Here is a 17,677-nt window from a genome sequence, read left to right as displayed (position 1 = left end):
GTGTGCACTTTTTTTCCATGTGTCCTTGGAAAGAATGTGTTCCGCACTTGGCACGCTCTGCTCCATAGATGGCTGTGAGGTCAACTGTCTTGTTCAAGTCCTCTCTAGCCTTTTTCATTCACAGCCCTCTTCTTCTACAAGTTACTGGTAGAGATGTGTAAAAATCTGGTAGCACCGGTGCATGTAGTAAGAGCCTCCAGGCTTGGCCTCCTGTGACCCCAGAGCTGGAGGTGGGCTTCCCCCACACAGGTCTGGCTTCAGACCAGTGGGCATGGCTGAAGCAAAAGGGAGAGGAGATGGTGTGGAGAGGCGGGAGGGGAGGCAGCTACTGGACATCCCATAGGCTGGGGAGCACCTGTCCTGTGAGCAGGGTCCTGCTCCCGGTAGCTCTATGGGACAGGCTCCTGGCGCCCACTGGTGGCCTCTTGCTTCACATCTGATACTTAGCCTCTGGAAAGCACTGAGGTCTCAGACAAGGGGATCCCCCTGTTGCCCCAGCCCGGCTCTCCTCTGTCCCCGTGGATTGGTGGGTCTCTTCGTCTCCCTCCCTTTCACTCCCCTGCTCCAGGTACTCTAGGCTCTTGCCCGCATTCTCGACATTGGTGCCTCAGAACACAAAACACTAAGGTCTCCCGTTACAATCTTTTTTTTTTTTTAAGATTTTATTTATTTATCTGACAGATCACAAGTAGGCAGAGAAGCAGGCAGAGAGAGAGGAAGGGAAGCAGGCTCCCTGCTGAGCAGAGAGCCCGATGCGGGGCTCGATCCCAGGACCCTGGAATCATGACCTGAGCCGAAGGCAGAGGCTTTAACCCACTGAGCCACCTCCCGTTACAATCTTGAAACGGACTCCAGGCTCTTCACTTTACTCTATGGACCGGCTTTCCCTCAAGAGTCCTGCTGGGCCCTGGCTCCATCACACTGGAAAGAAACCAAGGACAAGGTGAGCTTCAGTCACTGTGAGGATCTGAGAGCCCTGGCTATCTTGGGCAGGGGCCAGGCTGTGGAGGGTGAGGGCTCAGGCAAAACTGTAGTTGGGGATGCCCGGGGAGCTTGCAAAGTCAATTTTAGGAGATATGTAAATATGCCAGGTCTTGAGATGATGTGAAAGTGTCACCGTGAGACACAGAGGAGGAAAGTCACCCTATCTTGGACCCACTGTCTCTTCTCATTCTCCACTAACTGAGGTGTTGACCCTCACCCTGAACACGGCCTTCTTCTGCTGCACCTAACACCTGCAGTACGGCACAGAGCCAGGAAGGGCACAGTGGGGGAACCTGGCCTTCTCAGAGTAGCTAACCCTGGAGGAAGATGCCCCATCTTCAGCCCATGTTCTTTCTGTGGTTGGGAGACAACGGTCCCCAAAAGGGCTCCCTTCCTTTCTTCCTGCCAAAGGAAGGCATGTTTGGGAACATAGGGTTCAGCGTGGCGGGGGCATGGAGGGCCTGGGTGAGGACGAAGGGTCATGTCTGGAAGGGCCTACAGGCCGGCCTCAGCGGAGGTTTACATAGAAACCAACAGGGGTTGGGGTACCTGGGTGGCTCAGTGGGTTAAAGCCTCTGCCTTTGGCTCAGGTCGTGATCTCAGGGTCCTGGGATCGAGCCCCACATCAGACTCTCTGCTTAGCAGGGAGCCTGCTTCCTCCTCTCTCTCTGCCTGCCTCTCTGCCTACTTGTGATCTCTGTTATATAAATAAATAAAATCTTTTTAAAAAAAAAGAAAGAAAGAAAGAAACCAACAGAGGTGTTTGAGGAAGGGAGTGACCCCATCCGACTGAGTCAGAATGATCACTCAGACATGGAGGGGAAGTCAGGTCAGTGGTGGGAGGCCCTACAGTGGGCCAGCGGTGGACAGCAGCAGCCCTGAGTAGAAGCAATCAAGTGACAGGAGGAAGTAGCCTTGAGAGAGTAAGGCCCAGACTTGGGGTGGGGAAGAGTGAATGAGAAGGCAGGAGAGGAGGTGGTGTCTGGCTCTTGGCTTGAGATCAGCAAGTCCGGAGAGAAGAACAGGTGAATGTGTGCTGAAAAACAAACAAACAAACAAACAAACAAAAAAAAACCCTTGCTATGCACAACAGGCAGGAGTAAGTCCCCTTCACACAGCACAGGCTCCAGTCTCCAGCCCACCTTGAGACATGGTGGCAGGTCCCTCCCCTCCAGGACTCAGGTAAAAAGGAAGATGGGCAGAGAGGGAGGCCCCTATAGGGGAACTCCCAAGATGGGCCATCAGAGGGAGGGAGAGGCATTGGGCTTTATTTGTAAGACCCACACAGACCCCCACCAGCCTCCAGGAAGGCAACTGTGCCCCCTTTCCACCCCCAGCACAAGCCTAGGACAGCTCTTCACTTTTGGGGGTGCCTGCAGCTATGTGAGAAGACCCACCCAGAACCACACAAGGGACCACTTCCTTTTCCAAGAGGCAATGTGAGGGTTACATAAGGAGCACGTTATTACTTGGCTGTTTGTGACTCACTCTCACTTCAGGGGTTCCGGGACCTGGAAGACCTAAGTGAGGTCCAGAAGGCAGAAACGGTGGTGCTTCCAGTGATCTCCAGGAAGAAGGTGAAGCCTGGCTAAGGGTGTTGGTAAAGGGAAGCGGGGACTGAAAGACACTTCACTTGGGAAGCTCTGGTAACAACATTTCACGTGTTTGTAGGCGGCCACCAGAAGGCACTTCTGGACCTCAGAAGGCAGGCAACCCCCAGGGGGGAGGCCGTGGACCCTGGACGGTCTTCAGCAATGTGCTCCCCACCAGCATTCTGACTGTGTGCAAGGGTTATGGCCTCTGGTGCAGTAGGCATGGTCCACGTCCTGACACCCCAATTCCGCACTCACCAGGCAGCCTTCTGATGCAGTGGCCTGGGTCATTAGATACTGAAGATGGGGCTCTCCGACAAGAAAAGGGCTTCTCTTTCCCCATCCCCAGTAATTCTGTGCATTGGCATTCTGGCAAATACATATATCCACCTTTTGTGACGTTGGCAAACGTCCACTTGTCCCCAAGGGCTGAGCAGCTCCAAGCGGACAGAGAATACTTGGTTTTCACTTTGGACTGTGGTGACTAAACCACTTGCCGCCTGAAAAGTCCTGCCAAGAGCTGCCCAAGGCTGCAGCAGAACCTCCAGAATTCTTCCTTCCCACAGCTGCCGGGGAGATCTGACACCAAAGCACCTCACTTATGCTATAGTCATGGCCTCTGTTTTCCCACCTGCCACAGGAGGGGCCGAGTGACCATATTCTCGAGCCTCTGCAATTGTGACAGTGCTTCCCCCTACCACCACAGGAGAAGGGGAAGGGGGAAGGCTGACCAGGGAAGCCACCTGGGACAGAGAGGTGATGGGGATGGGGGTTATGCAATCGGGGTTCCTGCTTCTCGTCCAGATGACTATACATGTTGACTTCGGGAGTGTGGGGAGGGATCTGTGAGGTCTAATTCTTTGCTACATCTGGCAGTTTTTTCTAAAAAGTAAGCCACAATGTACCATTCCAAGTTATGTTGAAAGAACTTTGGGAGTGAGAATCAAAAATTGAAATATTTCAATCCTCTTTGCCCCCAGTTTGCCATGCAGGTTTGTATGTCTGACTCCTCTGAGTTCCAAAGGGCTGTGAGGGGGTATCAGCCAGGTGCGTTGCAGCCAGAGGCTGACTTCAAGAGTGGGCTCAGGACAGAGCCTGGCATTGACCAAGGCAGGAACGAGCAGGTGTGCCCAACGACAGACCCTTAGGATCCCCAGAAATAATACTCCACACGTGGCGAATAACTCCTAGAGATGGGGCTTAAATGAGTATGGCCTCTTCTGGGTTAAGTGAGTTCATCTATATAAAAACATAAGCATGAAGATAAATTATGACTTACTCTAAATTGTGATATGAGTACTTCTTGCATAAAAAGAAAAAGAATTATAGAATCAGAAAATAAAATCCAACACTTTGCTGTTTATAAGTTATACAGCAAAATATATACACAAATTTTGAAAATAAAATGCTGAGTGAAAGCAACTCTCATGCAGATGCAAATTGAAAAAAAGCAAGGGGCTTCAATTATGGTATCTGGAAAAGAAAAATGTAAGCTAGAAACATTCAAAGAGGCAAAGAGGGCAGAGAAAGGCACAATTTTTCAATATAGTACTATTAAATATATATGCTCCAAATATCCTGGTACTTACTTAGTGATACCCTGTTTCTCTAAAAGGATTTGAGAAAACTGCAGATCACATCTAACATTACAACAATGAACATAAAATAGAAACAACTGAAGTGAAACAGAAATAAAAAGTAAAAAACACAAAATCAGACTACAATCTGATCATGTCAGTGAGTGCTCCTAACTGTTTTGGGGCTCACAGAGCCTTTCCAGAATGTGGGGAATGCTACATGTCCCCCCACCCCCCAACCCCGAACAATCCATTCACGTTCATAACCCCCAGCTTTTCTCCACCCCCTATGCCGACTTTACAATAGACCTGCGTGCTCCTGGACTCCTGGGCAGTATGCAGACCCCAGGTTAAGAAATGTAAAGTAAACAACAGAGAAAGTATGAACTTGAATAAAGTAATTTAAAAACAAGTTAACAAATAGAACGGATGGAGTACAAACCCATTTCTTGAGAGTACACAAATGCTTTATAAAAACCAATCGTATCTTCAGGCCCAGTGTCATTCTATGGACACTTAGAAATGTTGATACCACAGCACAGTAAGAAAGAATGGCAATGACCTATGCACTCATCACTTGGAAGTACAGAAAAAATAACAACCCTTGGGCCAAAAGGCAATTCCTCGTACGGTAACAAGAACTTGCATGTGTCAAGTTGAAAGAGTGCAGAAAAAGCTCTAAGAAAAAAGTCCTAGACCAGAGTACCTGCATTTGCTAGAAACATTAAAAATATGATTAGCTATAGCTAAATAAATTCAGAAATATAAAATATGAAGTTAAAAAAAAAAGAGCAGACAATACATACACTTGGACAAAACCATCCAATTAGTCAATAAAACTGAAAGCCGGAGCTTTATAACACTCAACATCTGCCATTAGAAGGAAAAAAAGAAAAAAGTAAGAAACAAAAACAACAACTAAATCCAAGGACGGTTAAAATATTACCAGAATGTTCTCTTGTAATACTATACTGTTACAGAACCTAAATAAATTGAAAGATTTGAAAATATATAAAATGGTGAAGGAATGTGAACAGAAGGGACTAGGTCCTGCTCAGTCTTTGAAAAGTACCTGGTTCCACCATTATGGGAGAATCTGTCCACCCTTCTGAAAAGGGGGTCTCAATGTTACATAAATTGTCAAGAGGAAGGAGGAGACGGGGGTCGGGGGATGAGGAAGAGGAAAAAGTGCATATCCCAAAACGCAAGAAGGGCATAAAATAAGCTAAGGGAAGCCGGGAGACAAGGGAGCGTCCAGGCAGGGTGGCCTGAAGCCCCTGTGGTCTGTTCCAAAGGAGCAAGCCAGATTGGCTAAAATGGGGGCTTATCTGCAGAACAGCCCGAGGGTTGGTTTTAAGGAAAGTGGTGGCATGTGCAAAAAGATGCTTTAGAAAAATCAATTTGGCTGGTGTGTGCAGAAGCACACGGAGAGACATCAAAGGTAGGAAACTGATGACTGCCAGGTGAGGACAGGCCTGGCCAAGGCGAGGCCAAATGGGGGTGCCAAGGAGGTAGATCTTGGGGGGGGGTGCTGTTCCACCCACGCTGAGCAGGGGTCTCAATTCTCTCTGCACTTTTAGTAAGTGACTGCAGACCCTCAGTGCAGGCCACCTGCCCACAATACGTGGGGCCAGCTGGTCAGGCTGGTCTAGCTGGTGGTACGGTAGGTTCTAGGAGACCCGGGTGCTGGCTCGAGGTTTCACACATTCATGCAACAGAGAGGAGCTGGAAAGGAGCAACTGCTGTCCCCATGGCTGGGACGCCTGCTGTCATCCCCCCAGCTGGAGACCTGGCCTTTTAAAGTCTCCAGCCTGCCAAGCTCCACTTACTAAGTAACCATTACTTGTCCATTTGTATTCATCAAAACAATACATGACCGCCAAGCTGAGCTGAAACAGCCAGTATTCCCATGATCATGGGATCCCAGCCATAAACTTTTGGAAAACTTCAGAATCGCTCAGACTGGCACTGAGGAGCCTGGGGGAAGGCAGTACCAAAGAGATCCCGGTGGACACATGAAGGCCCAAGGACCAGGGCCAGACACCCCTCAACCAGCCAGACACGGTGCGGCCCGTGCCAATTCCTGGCAGAAGGGAGGCATGGGGACTGAGACAGAATGGCCACCTTCAAACTCTGCTCATGCCAAGCACATTTGGGAGACGCTGGGGTCTTACGATGCCTAGCATAGGGCTCACACCCTGGCTATGTACTAGAACATTCTAATCACCTAGGGAGCTTTAAAAACATACCACTGTCTGAGCCCCACCTCTGGGGATGCCAACCGAATTGGTCTAGGCAGGCAGCAGGCAATGGTACTTCTTGAGCAAAGCCTGAGGAGAGGAGAGAAGCATGGGGACGCAGGCCGCACAGACCACACTGACGCTGGGGAGAGCTTCAGGATGACATCTGGAAAGGGTCCCTGTGTGGGAGGTGGCCCCACAGGGCACCCACAGCCCCGGGAGCAGGTTAGAGGGGGTGATGGAAAGCCTGAGCCCCGGTTCCACAAGAGGGTGGACTGCAGGCCCTGGCATCCAGGGAACCAGCAGGGGTGCCTCTCCTGCCTTTAGGAAATAGATCTCTGGGTAGGGCAAGGGTCCCTCTGGGTCTCCATCCTCAACTGCCAGTTGCCAAAGCACTTCCTGGCTGGTTTCATTCTGAACAGGAGTCAGCCAGGTCCCAATAGCCCCATCTCATAGATTGAGAAACAGAGCCCTGGAGTTTCCTCAAGGTCACACAAGTAGGAGGAGTGGAACTGGGATCTGAACTGGGACCTCTGACTGGATGGCCATGCTTCCCACGTCCCCCAGCACTGCAGAGCCACTGGACCAGAAACCAGCCATGGGGCCGACTGAGGCATGCTGTGGTCTGGGGAGCCTTAGGTCTCGTGGAGAGGTTATAACTGGAGGGCACTAATGCCTTAGGCCAGGCTGAGTCAAAGCCAAGGTCAAATGTCCTCTGGCCTACAGGACCAAACCTCTACCATCCTATGAAAGAGCCATCCGCCAGAAACTATTCTTAACTAACCCAGAACAGGGATCAAGAGACCATGCCAGGGGCTTGCCACCCTCTTCCCCGACCCCAGAATGAGTCCTTTCAGACCCTCCCTTTCTTCTGTAACCTGTTGTTGGTTATCCCCGCCAATGCTCAAGCCAGGTGGAAGATTCCATTTTGCTGTTAACCTATCTACTTCCAGATTCATTTTTCTTTAGCGGATTTGGACTGTGAGCACAGTTCTGTCTTCTCAAAGTGCCAGACGGCAGCTGATGTTAAAGAGTCCATCTGACATTTTTGTGTGTTTCACTCAACTTTCTCCCTCTGTTTATTCTTCTGGATTTTGACAAAGGCAAAGAGATGGCAAAACCCAATCTCCCAGGCTTGGGAGTCAAATGTGAATGACTTGAAGGCCAGGTCTCTTTTGGGGTGTGCCTCTGTTTCAGGGGCCTTCCCATTACTCCACCCTTCCTGCCACTCAGTAAACCGGCTGCGTGTGGGGCACCCGGGGGTCCGTGAGGGGGCCTGGCTGCTAGCGTGTGTGGCCAGAAGCGCTGGGGGTGGCACATTTCCATTTGGCCCTGGGATCAAGGGAGGTGGGCAGGGTCTTTCAGACAAGGCAATGGGGTGTGGGCTCCATCTGGGAAAGGGTCTCAAGCTTTGGTGTGAGTTCCTCCTTCTAGAGCTTCTCCCCAGCATGGATTTTCTGATGCCGAATAAGGTGTGAGCTTCCCCTGAAGGACTTGCCACATTTGTTACACTCGTAGGGCTTCTCTCTGGTGTGGGTTTTATAGTGCTCAATAAGGGCTGACCTGTGCCGGAAGGCTTTGCCACACTCGTTGCATGCGTAAGGTTTTTTTCCGGTGTGGATTCTCTGGTGCTGAATGAGGGCAGAGCTGTGGCAGAAGGCCTTCCCACACTGGCTACACTCATAGGGCTTCTCCCCAGTGTGGATGCGCTGGTGCTCAATGAGGGAGGAGCTCTGGCTGAAAGCTTTCCCACACTTATGGCATTTGTAGGGTTTTTCACCGGTGTGGGTCTTACGATGTTCAATGAGGTTGGAGCTCTGGCTGAAGGCCTTCCCACACTCTTCACATTTGTAAGGTTTCTTCCCAGTGTGAATCCTCTGGTGCCGAATGAGGTGGGACCTGTGACAAAAGGCTTTCCCACAGAGATCGCATTCGTGAGGTTTCTTGAGCGTGTGGATTTTCCGATGCTGGCTCAGGCCGGAGCTCTGGTTGAAGGATTTCCCACATTCCTTACACTGATAAGGTTTCTCTCCTGTATGGATTCTCTCGTGTTTTCTGAGACTTGAGCTCCGGCTGAAATCCTTCCCACATTCCCTACATTCGTACGGTCTCTTTCCAGTGTGGGTTTTCTGGTGTTGCGTGAGGGCTGAGCTCTGGCGAAAGGCTTTTCCGCATTCCCGGCATTCGTAGGGCTTCTCCCCAGTGTGGATGATCTGATGTCTGAGAAGGTGTGAGCTCTGGCTGAAGGCCTTCCCACACTCACAGCACTCATAGGGCTTCTCCCCGGTGTGAATCACCAAGTGCCTGAGGAGGTGTGAGCTCTGGCTGAAGGCCTTCCCACATTCCCGACATGCATAGGGTTTTGTGGGTGGTGCAGTTCTGTGAGGCTCGTTAGGTCCTGAGTGTGCCCTGTTCGCCTTCTCACAATTGTGTTTACTGGGTTCCTCTCCACTGTGGATTATCTGACACATACTAAGGTCTGATTTCTGGAAGAAGGTTGGGCTGAAGACGTCATCATCCTGGGGTCTGTTCACCGGGGGGGTACTCTGATGCTGAACAGGGCTTGAGCATAGGCTGAAATTGCCCTCATAATCGTCATGTTCCTCGTCTTGCTCCCCGAGAGGGATCTCCTTATAAATAACAGCCATTTGCTCTAAACCTCTTTCCTGAAGAAAAGGGTCCCCCAGGTCCTCCTCTGGGAAGAGTCCTTGCTGCATCTCTAAGCTGTCCCCAAACACAAAGGTCTCACCAAACTTGGCTGCTGGGGGAACCTCCATTGTGAATCTAGTGTCACCCCCAATGACTGTATTTCTTGAAAGATCGTCTTCTTAAGAGCATTTACTGTTCTCCCAATCTGAGAAGAAAACAAGGGACATTGTCAAGTCTGCAGATCAGGCACCTAGGACGTACCTCCTGCCTGTGCCAGAATCTATCGTGGACCAAACAAAATAGCTATAAGATCCAAGCTGGCCCTTGAGATGAACCCCACTGAGTTAGAGACAAGTCTGATTTATCAGAAACACTACAAAGAAGATGGACAGAATCAAGTGCTATACCATGGGATCTAGAACCTAAAGACTGAAGGTGTTCAGAAAGGTAGCCGAGAACAAAAGTGGAGCCACTGTGGAAAGGGGGCAAGATTCTGGCTAATGGAGGATCTTGACAATGGCAGTTTTTGAGAGAGTACAAACTTCCCTCCTCTACTAGGTTAGCTGCAGCCCCTCCAATCAGGTGCCCAAGCCACGACTCTGGGAGTCAGCCTAGACCTTCCCCCTCTCTCACCCCATACGTCTAGTCTGTCCATTTCCTGAGGCTCTATTAAGAGGTCTCTGTCTCTCCGTCAGTCTGCAGCTCAGGCCTCATGCAATTCCCCAGGATCACTTCAATGCTCACCGCCCAAATGACCACCGACCCCCAGCTTCTACTCCTCCCTCAGGTCTGTTTTCTACCTTGACACCAGAATCAAATACCCCAAACACAGGCCCGATCATCTGCCTCAGGATCTCGCGACAGCCCAAAGCCTTCACAAAGCCCTTTGCGCTAGCCGCCCCAGCCCCAGCTCCAGCCTCTCCTTCCACATACCCCTAGCTGCTGCCTCATCCTCCTAACAGGTTCCCCTCCCGTCTCAGATTGCCACTGGCTCATCTTCCCAGACTCAGTCTTAATGTCCCTTTTTCTGCACCCTAAGTCTTGTGATCTCAGGCTCAGGGACCTGCAGAGTTCGGTGCACGTGTCCATCAAAGCACTCACAACCCTGGATGGCAAACATGCTGCCTGAGAGCTCCCTGGGGGCAAGTACTGTGCTCCTTCAACGTGAAGCCCCCAGCCCACAGCACAATAGGACAATCTCCACACACAGTGGTTGCATAAATACATGACTGAATGGAAGAAAAGTCATGTTTTCCTGCTAGAACTGGTGGCTACACTTTTCTGAGGGGAGGGGGGCACAGAACTCTATTCAAATAAATCATCTGGGAGATACAAATAAATAAAAGATAAAAGCAGAGGTGCTCCAGTTAATGGGGGTTGTTTTCATAGGGACGTGGACGGATCCCAGAACACTCACCATTCCACTGTGGTGGCCTCCGAGGGAGCCTCTCGGGACCTCATTCAGAAATTGCTGTGCAAGGGGCACCTGGGTGGCTCAGTGGGTTAACCCCCTGTCTTCAGCTCAGGTCATGATCTCAGGGTCCTGGGATCGAGCCCTGTATCGGGCTCTCTGCTCAGCAGGGAGCCTGCTTCCCCCTCTTTCTCTGCCTGCCCCTTTGCCTACTTGTGATCTCTCTCGTTCTGTCAAATAAATAAAAAATAAAATCTTTAAAAAAAAAGAAACAGAAATTGCTGTGCAAGCTGAAGGGAAACCCCAGGAATCATAACAATAATAGCTCGTGTTTATTGAGCATCTACTATGTGCTAGGCACTACTAGACCTTCTATAAGCACATGTGCATTTAATCCTCACAATTCTATATACAAAGGTACTATTAGCAATACACTGAAGCGTAGACAAGCAGCTCAAAAACACACTAAATTAATCAGCATAGTCGCAATGGAACTCATTTCTATTTGGAAACAATTTTTTTTTTTAATGAATAATCAGGCGATACGAAGGCCAGGGGTGGAAAAAAAGCACAGAACTGAAGTATTCTCAAAAATTCTTTGATCACTTATCTCCCCTTCCCCTCTTCCTCAGCAACCAGAATCTCCCATCCTTCAGGTTCTCTAGATTGATCTCATTGGGTCTAACAACCCACTGATTTCATCCTGGCTCTCCACTTCTAGTCCACCCTTTCCTGTCTAGCTTAGACTCTATTGTGGATCGAACCATAGACACTGACCAGCATCACATTCCTCACCTCCTTGCCCTGCTGCAACCAGCCGCCAAATACCAAAGCTCTCCATCAATTCCTCCTAAGATGTTAAATGTTGCCAAAGAAAATCATAGGACTGTGTACTGCACTGAGACAAATTTCAAGTTTCCAATTCCAGCTGGGACTTCAGCATCTTCAGCTCTTCCATCCAGTGACCTCCTTATGGCCAATCCCTCTCTTCTCAGACCTCACTTTCCCACCCCTTTTGGCAGTGCTCACCAAAAGCTCCCTTCTCAAAACCCTTCATTTCAAAAGTTGCAAATTGGCAGCCTGAGGATCCTGCCACAGACGCGTTTTGTTTGGCTCGGGAAAGAGTTGGAACCTTTTCTTTTTGTTTGACTTAGCTGCCAATATTGGAAACTCTGTAGGTTTCAGGCTTTCTCTTGAAAACCTGGAAGATGTGATAAAACGGGTCTACCCTGCCATTAAACCCACCTTGCATACCTGAACGCCTCAAGATTTTGAGCCCCCCACCCCCTTTCCCACCTCCTTCTTTATTCCCTTCATTTATGAAAGTTCTTTCTCCCACTCCCCGTTTTAATGCTCTCCGATCCCTTTTTCTTGGCATCTGTGATTACAACTCTTCTTCCACCCACCTGTTAAATCCTGATGTTTCCAAGGTTCCCTCCTTAGGGGTTTCCCATTCCCACTATAGACCACCTACATGCTTAAGTCTCCACGCTGTTTACAAAGTTGGCGATCCTTTATCTGTCCTCAACAATGTCTTAAATTTTTTGGGACCGAAGATCCCAAGGTCTGGAACCCCAACTTCCCACCTCTCTCGAGGCCTTCCTCGGCTTCTCCTGTATGCTCACCCTATGCTTCGGGGAGCCCTCCGGGCCTGGGCACCCGGGAGACCCTCGGTCCTGTCAGGGTTTCCTGGCTGGAGGCCCGCGGGCGGCTGCTGACACGCACACGCCGCTCGAGCAGCGACGCGGAGCCCCTACAGGCTTCCCACCGATGGGGGACGCCCACACCCAGGGCCACCGGAGAGACAGGTGGTCACACTGGCTGGTGCGGAGCCACTCACCTGGGCCGGGGCGGGGCCGCTCACCTGGGCCGGGGCGGGGCCGCGGGCGGGCGGGGCGGGGCCGCACCAGAGCTGCTCCAACCCGCGGCCGACCCGGCCTCGCTCAGAGGCAGCTGCTGACGCGGAGCCCGCGGCGGCCCGAGCGCCCGGAGCCCCGCCTCCCACCCGCGGGCACTTCCGGGACCGCTCTAGGCCATGTGGAGGTCCCTACGTCTCGATGCTCCGGCGGCACCTGGCGTCCGCGAACTTAGGTGCCACGACTCTAGGTTCCAGGGCTGGGACTGGTGGTCTCTGGGCGGTTCCCAGAACAAATCCTGGTTTTGGGGGAGACAGCTGGTTAGCCGTTGGCGGGAGTGCAGAAGAGGCAACTGAGGCCGGGAAGGGCGGGCGGGCAGGCGTAGAGCCGCAGGCAGGCGGCCAAGTTCCCGCTGCACGTGCCCTGCGGTGGGGGCGAGCCAGAGGCCACGCGGGTGGCGGGGGTCTTCGGGAGAAGGGAAGAGGTTCCTAGAGCTGTGGAGCCTGTCACCCCGCGCAGGCCCAGGGGTCCTGCATGATTCACCCTTCCTGGGTAACCCAGGTCCTGCCTGCCCGAGCTGGTACCAGCAGAGACAGACAAGAAGGGGCCGAGTGAGGGCCCAGGAGACAGCTGGGAGTGGAGGCTGGACCCTGGAGACCCGGAACTCCAGTGCATGTGAGGGATGACCTCCAGACATAGGCGCCTCTTAAAAGAACCAGGAGGGAAGAACAGTGTGTTTTTGAAGCCCGCTCCAACACCTCTCAACCTCCACCACACACCCAGACGCTCAGCTCTGCTTCTAATAAGGATTGCTCCCCCACCCAGGGCCCCCCACTCGGCCCAGTTGCTCAGGTACAGCCTTCCCCGCCTGTGGGAGAACTGGTTAGGGAGAGGGGCACAGGCCTACCACTGGTGACCAATAGAACATACATTCCTAATGGGAGAGATGCTGCTCAGGGGCACCTGGGTGGCTCAGTCAGTTAAGCAGCTGCCTTCAGCTCAGATCATGATGCCAGGGTCGTGGGATCAGGTCCCACATCAGACTCCCTGCTCAGCGGGGAGCCTGCTTCTTCCTCTCCCTCTGCCTGCCGCTCTGCCTACTTGTGATCTCTTTCTGTCAAATAAATAAATAAATAAAACACTTAGAAAGATAGAGATGCTGCCACCTGCAATGAGCACCATCTGTCCAAGCTCTGGGGTGCCTCCGAGTGGCCCCACCCCACATACATACTCATACCTCCTCCATGCCCCATCAAGGAGTAAGCAGGCGCTCCATAAGGACCCAGTCCAGCCACCCCTTGAGCGCTGAACCACAACGAGCCATGCAGAGCTAGGAGCAGCAAGAGCTGGTTCCTTTTTCTCTTCCTCCAGCTCCTCAGGTCACAGGAAGCCCAGGCCACCAGTCTAAGCCCCCTGGGGGCCAGTGGAGAGTCTGGACCCCGCCCCAAGGATCTCAGGTGCTTCCTCTTCTGTAACAATCCCCAGAATCCCTACCCCCACACTCCCAGTCACTTTTTCAGCAGGAATTTCATGGCCTTCAGAATAGTTACTGTTCATGTGCTTGATATTATTTTTTTTTTACATGTTTAATATTGTTAACCCATTTTACAGAGGAGAAAGTTCAAGGTTTGGAGAAAGAGGGGTGCCCAAGATCAGAGTGCAGGAATGAGAGGCAGAAAAGAAGCCCACGCTCCACCCCTAGGATATGTAAGCCACAGAACAGTAATAATCTGCGTCGTCCTCGGGCTGCACGGGGCTGATGGTCAGGATGCAGGCATTGTGGGCGGCGTCTGTGGCTGCCGAGAAGCGGTCAGGGATGTCAGGGGGCCGGTGGTAGTTGTCCTCTGAGCGGTAGTAGAGGAGGTATCGGGGGGCACTGCCTGCCCGTTGCTGATACCAAGACACGCCGTACTCCCCGATGGTGGCATGGCGGGGGCTGAGCATGCAGGAGAGTTGGGCCACTTGGCCTGGAAAGACCAGCAGTGCATCTGGCTGGGGCAAGCCTGGCTGAGAGACTGAGAGAGAGAGAGACTCGTGGGCTCCTTTCTTCCTGTCCCCACCCCGCAAAGGCTTGGTCTCTCTCCAAGGAGACTCTGACTCCCGAAAGGCTCATAGACCTGTGCATAGAATTGAGATGTGTGGGGCACAAATCTGACAACCCCCAAGTCCTCATTTGTGCTATGTTCCCAAGAATCTGTGTTCCGTTGAGCACCTAGAGTTCAGAGTGTGGGACTGGTGGCCTCTGGGTCCTTCTCTGCCAGCCCCCATTCCTTACCCCAGTCACACTGGCTCTTCCAGACTCTGGCTACTGCCACCACCTGGAAGCCTCCTGGGCTGTCCCATCCTTCAGGTCAGCCTCAGACAACTGGCTGCTGGGAATCTTGTCAAGGATAGTTTGTCTTTGAGGCCCTTGGGGTAGCTTCCCACGTGAAAAACTAAAAAGGTGACTGACCAATTCCAATCTCTTCTGAGACCCCAAATAATCAGAATCTGAAGGGATCCTAATAATCTGCTCATCCCCCATTCACAAATGGGGAAACTGAGGCCCACACCGAGAAGTGACATGCCCCAAATCTAGGGCAGTTATTTGTAGCCAGTTCTCCCCTCCACCTTAATGCCCCTTCTAGAACCCTCCCACTGCCTACATCGATTTGCTTCCTTGCAGGGGCCTTTTGGAGCCCGTGCCATCCCCCACCTGACCCCAGGTGAGCCAGGCCTGGGGGAGCTTACCAGACAGGAGGGTCCCAGTCAGAAGGAGGGCCAGATGCCAGCAGGCCATGGCCAGAGGCGGGGAGGCAGACAGGAGTTGCTCTGTTGGGAGTGTCCCAGGTGCTTCAGAGCACAAGCAGGGGAAGCCCCTGGACCATGACAAGGCATGCAAATCAGCCCATTGACTGGGGGTGGGGGCATGGGGGTACAGGGGCTGGGGCCCAACGGCGGGCCCTATCTTTCCAAATGTGGATGGCCTGGCCCCACAGGGCCTCCTGAGAACAGAAATCCACACATACACGTGCAATTATAGTGGATAGATGCCTTTTTATTGAGGTGTAACTCACGTAGGGTAAGGTACACAGATTTTTAAGTGTATGCCTTGATGATTTTCTTAATATTTTAATTTATTTATTTTAGAGAGAGAGAATAGGGGAGGAGCAGGGGTAGAAGGAGAAGCTGATTCTATGCTGAGTGTGGAGCCCGATGTGGGGCTCGATCCCATGACCCTGAAACCATCACCTGAGCCTCATCTAAGGGTCAAATACTCGAACAACTGTACTACCCAGGCACCCCTGGCTTGATGGTTTTATTTATACTTATACCCTGCAACCTCTACTCAGATGACAATTTAGAATGTTTCCATCTCCACAGAAGGCTCCCTCATGTGCCTTCCCCATCAGTAACAGGCTCTCTAACCCCAAGGGTAACCATCATTCTGATTTCAATCACTTAGATCAATTTTGCTTGCTCTAGAACGCCAACTCTAGGGAATGGCAGTGTGTTCCTGTTGCTCCTCCTTCTTCTGTTCAGCGTTATAAGAGTCACCCATATGTGTACTGCGGTGTCTAATTCATTCTCATAGTTGTATGTGGATAGACCACCGCAAAGCCATACCTTTGCCATTCTCCTGTTAATAGACAATTGGGTGCTTTCCAGTCTTTAGCCATTACAAATAAAACTGCTGGTGCACCTGTGTTCTCATTTCTTCTGGTAGACACCCAGGACAGAAGTTGCTGGGTGGAGGGAACATGCGCATTTATCTCTAGTAGATAACTACTAGTGTTCCCAACGGGGTTGTATAGATCTTGCGCCCCCGTCAGCGGGTGGGAGAAGTCCGGAGACATCCTCACTAGCACTTGACATGGTCAGCTCCTTTAACTTGCCAGACCAAGGTGCCTGGGTGGCTCAGTCGGTTAAGCGTCTGCCTTCGGCTGGAGTCATGATCCCAGGTCCTGGGCTCCCTGCTCCATGGGAAGCCGGCTTCTCCCTCTCCCACTCCCCCTGCTTGTGTTCTCTCTCTCGTTGTGTCTCTCTCTGTCAAATAAATAAATAAGATCTTTAAAAAAAAAATAGAGATAAACTACAGGGCTCTCTCTTTTGCCTTCCCTATGTGTCCCTCTGTGGTGCCGCATGCCCCATGCTCTAGAGATCTGTGGGGAACAAACTCTTTTCTCAAAGGCAATCTCCTGGCCTGCTGGCCTTAGTATACCTAAATAATTATAAAAGTATAATTAAAACAGCACGTTCTCATTAACTCAAAGCCTTGAGAGCTCCCTTGGGGGAGGTTATAAAGCCCCACCTCCCCAAACGGGTCCCATTCTGTCTCTAACGTCTCCTTAGGGCATCTCCAAGACACTCAAGTTCAAAGACTCCTTCATGGCAGCACTGGAAATGAACCCTTGAGACAACAAGGATGGTTGTTGGAGCTTCAGGGTTCTGCATGGACACTCTTCTGGAATTTGGTTGCCACCCCTCCCGACCTGTGGTCTGCCGGACACAGGTCCCCAGGGACAGTGGTGTCCAGTGTTTAAATAAATCTGCAAAATACTATTTGTTGGCACAGTGCTCATTCTGAGCACTTGTGGCATTCCAAGTACTTTTTTTTTTTTTTAAGATTTTATTTCTTTATTTGACAGAGAGAGAGAGAGAGAGAGAGAGAGAGAGAGCACAGGCAGACAGAGTGGCAGAGGGAGAAGCAGGCTCCCTGCAGAGAAAGGAGCCCGATGTGGGACTTGATCCCAGGACGCTGGGATCATGACCTGAGCCGAAGGCTGCCGCTTAACCAACTGAGCCACCTGGGCGTCCCCCCTTTTTTTAATACATAATTTTTTTAAAGATTTTATTTGTGACAGAGAGAGGTAGAGAGGGAACACAAGCCACAGGGGAGCTGGAGAGGGAGAAGGGGGCTCCCAGGGAGCCTGATGTGGGGCTCAATCCCAGAACGCTGGGGTCATGAACTGGGCTGAAGGCAGACGCTTAAGGACTGAGCCACCCAGGCTCCACCCCCCACCCCATCCCCGCCAAGGTAGCATTTTAAAGTGTTACCCTGTTTAAGGGGCGCCTGGCTGGCTCAGTCGGTAGAGCATGCAACTCTTAATCTCAGGGATCAAACCCCACACTGGGTGTGGAGTTTATTATGAAATAAAAGAACAGAAAAGAAAGAAGAAAAGGGGCGCCTGGGTGGCTCAGTGGGTTAAAGCCTCTGCCTTGGGCTCAGGTCATGATCCCAGGCTCCTGAGATCAAGCCCTGCATTGGGCTCTCTGCTCCGCAGGGAGCCTGCTTCCTCCTCTCTCTCTGCCTGCCTCTCTGCCTACTTGTGATCTATGTCTGTCAAATAAATAAATAAAATCTTAAAAAAAAAAAAAAGAAAGAATA

The 17,677-nt window shown here is 51.4% G+C and overlaps 2 protein-coding genes across 3 annotated transcripts; both read right to left on the bottom strand.

Moving 5' to 3' along the window:
* Positions 1 to 4,484: 4,484 nt before the first annotated feature.
* On the bottom strand, positions 4,485 to 12,332 carry LOC111142490 (zinc finger protein 70). Of its 2 annotated transcripts, none has more exons than XM_022495697.1 (2): positions 12,318 to 12,332; positions 4,485 to 9,247 (listed from the first exon to the last, which is right to left on the bottom strand). In XM_022495697.1, exon 2 carries the CDS (start codon positions 9,168 to 9,170, stop codon positions 7,824 to 7,826), a length of 1,347 nt encoding a protein of 448 aa, XP_022351405.1. In that variant the 5' UTR covers positions 9,171 to 9,247; positions 12,318 to 12,332; the 3' UTR covers positions 4,485 to 7,823. The 2 variants fall into 2 exon arrangements, with proteins under 2 accessions (XP_022351405.1, XP_022351404.1); XM_022495696.1 differs by lacking the exon at positions 12,318 to 12,332 and adding an exon at positions 12,079 to 12,136.
* Positions 12,333 to 13,889: 1,557 nt separating this feature from the next.
* Positions 13,890 to 15,153, bottom strand: LOC111142696 (V-set pre-B cell surrogate light chain 3). Its single transcript, XM_022495989.1, has 2 exons — positions 15,040 to 15,153; positions 13,890 to 14,324 (listed from the first exon to the last, which is right to left on the bottom strand). The coding sequence occupies exons 1-2, from the start codon at positions 15,086 to 15,088 to the stop codon at positions 14,008 to 14,010; spliced, it is 366 nt and encodes a 121-aa protein (XP_022351697.1). The 5' UTR covers positions 15,089 to 15,153; the 3' UTR covers positions 13,890 to 14,007.
* Between the last annotated feature and the right edge of the window lie 2,524 nt (positions 15,154 to 17,677).

Source organism: Enhydra lutris, unplaced genomic scaffold (genome assembly GCF_002288905.1).
Source record: "Enhydra lutris kenyoni isolate GAN:26980312 unplaced genomic scaffold, ASM228890v2 scaffoldscaffold8, whole genome shotgun sequence".
In the NCBI taxonomy this organism is placed as follows: domain Eukaryota; kingdom Metazoa; phylum Chordata; class Mammalia; order Carnivora; family Mustelidae; genus Enhydra; species Enhydra lutris.
This window is presented reverse-complemented; position numbering and strand designations above follow the sequence as displayed.

What these genes read in the sequence shown, in the direction of transcription:
- LOC111142696 (XM_022495989.1), bottom strand. Translation starts at nt 15,088, where the DNA reads ATGGCCTGCTGGCATCTGGCCCTCCTTCTGACTGGGACCCTCCTGTCT. An exon ending in GACTGGGACCCTCCTGTCTG is followed by an intron (nt 14,325 to 15,039) that starts GTAAGCTCCCCC and finishes TCTCTCTCTCAG; the next exon opens with TCTCTCAGCCAGGCTTGCCC.
- LOC111142490 (XM_022495697.1), bottom strand. Translation starts at nt 9,170, where the DNA reads ATGGAGGTTCCCCCAGCAGCCAAGTTTGGTGAGACCTTTGTGTTTGGG.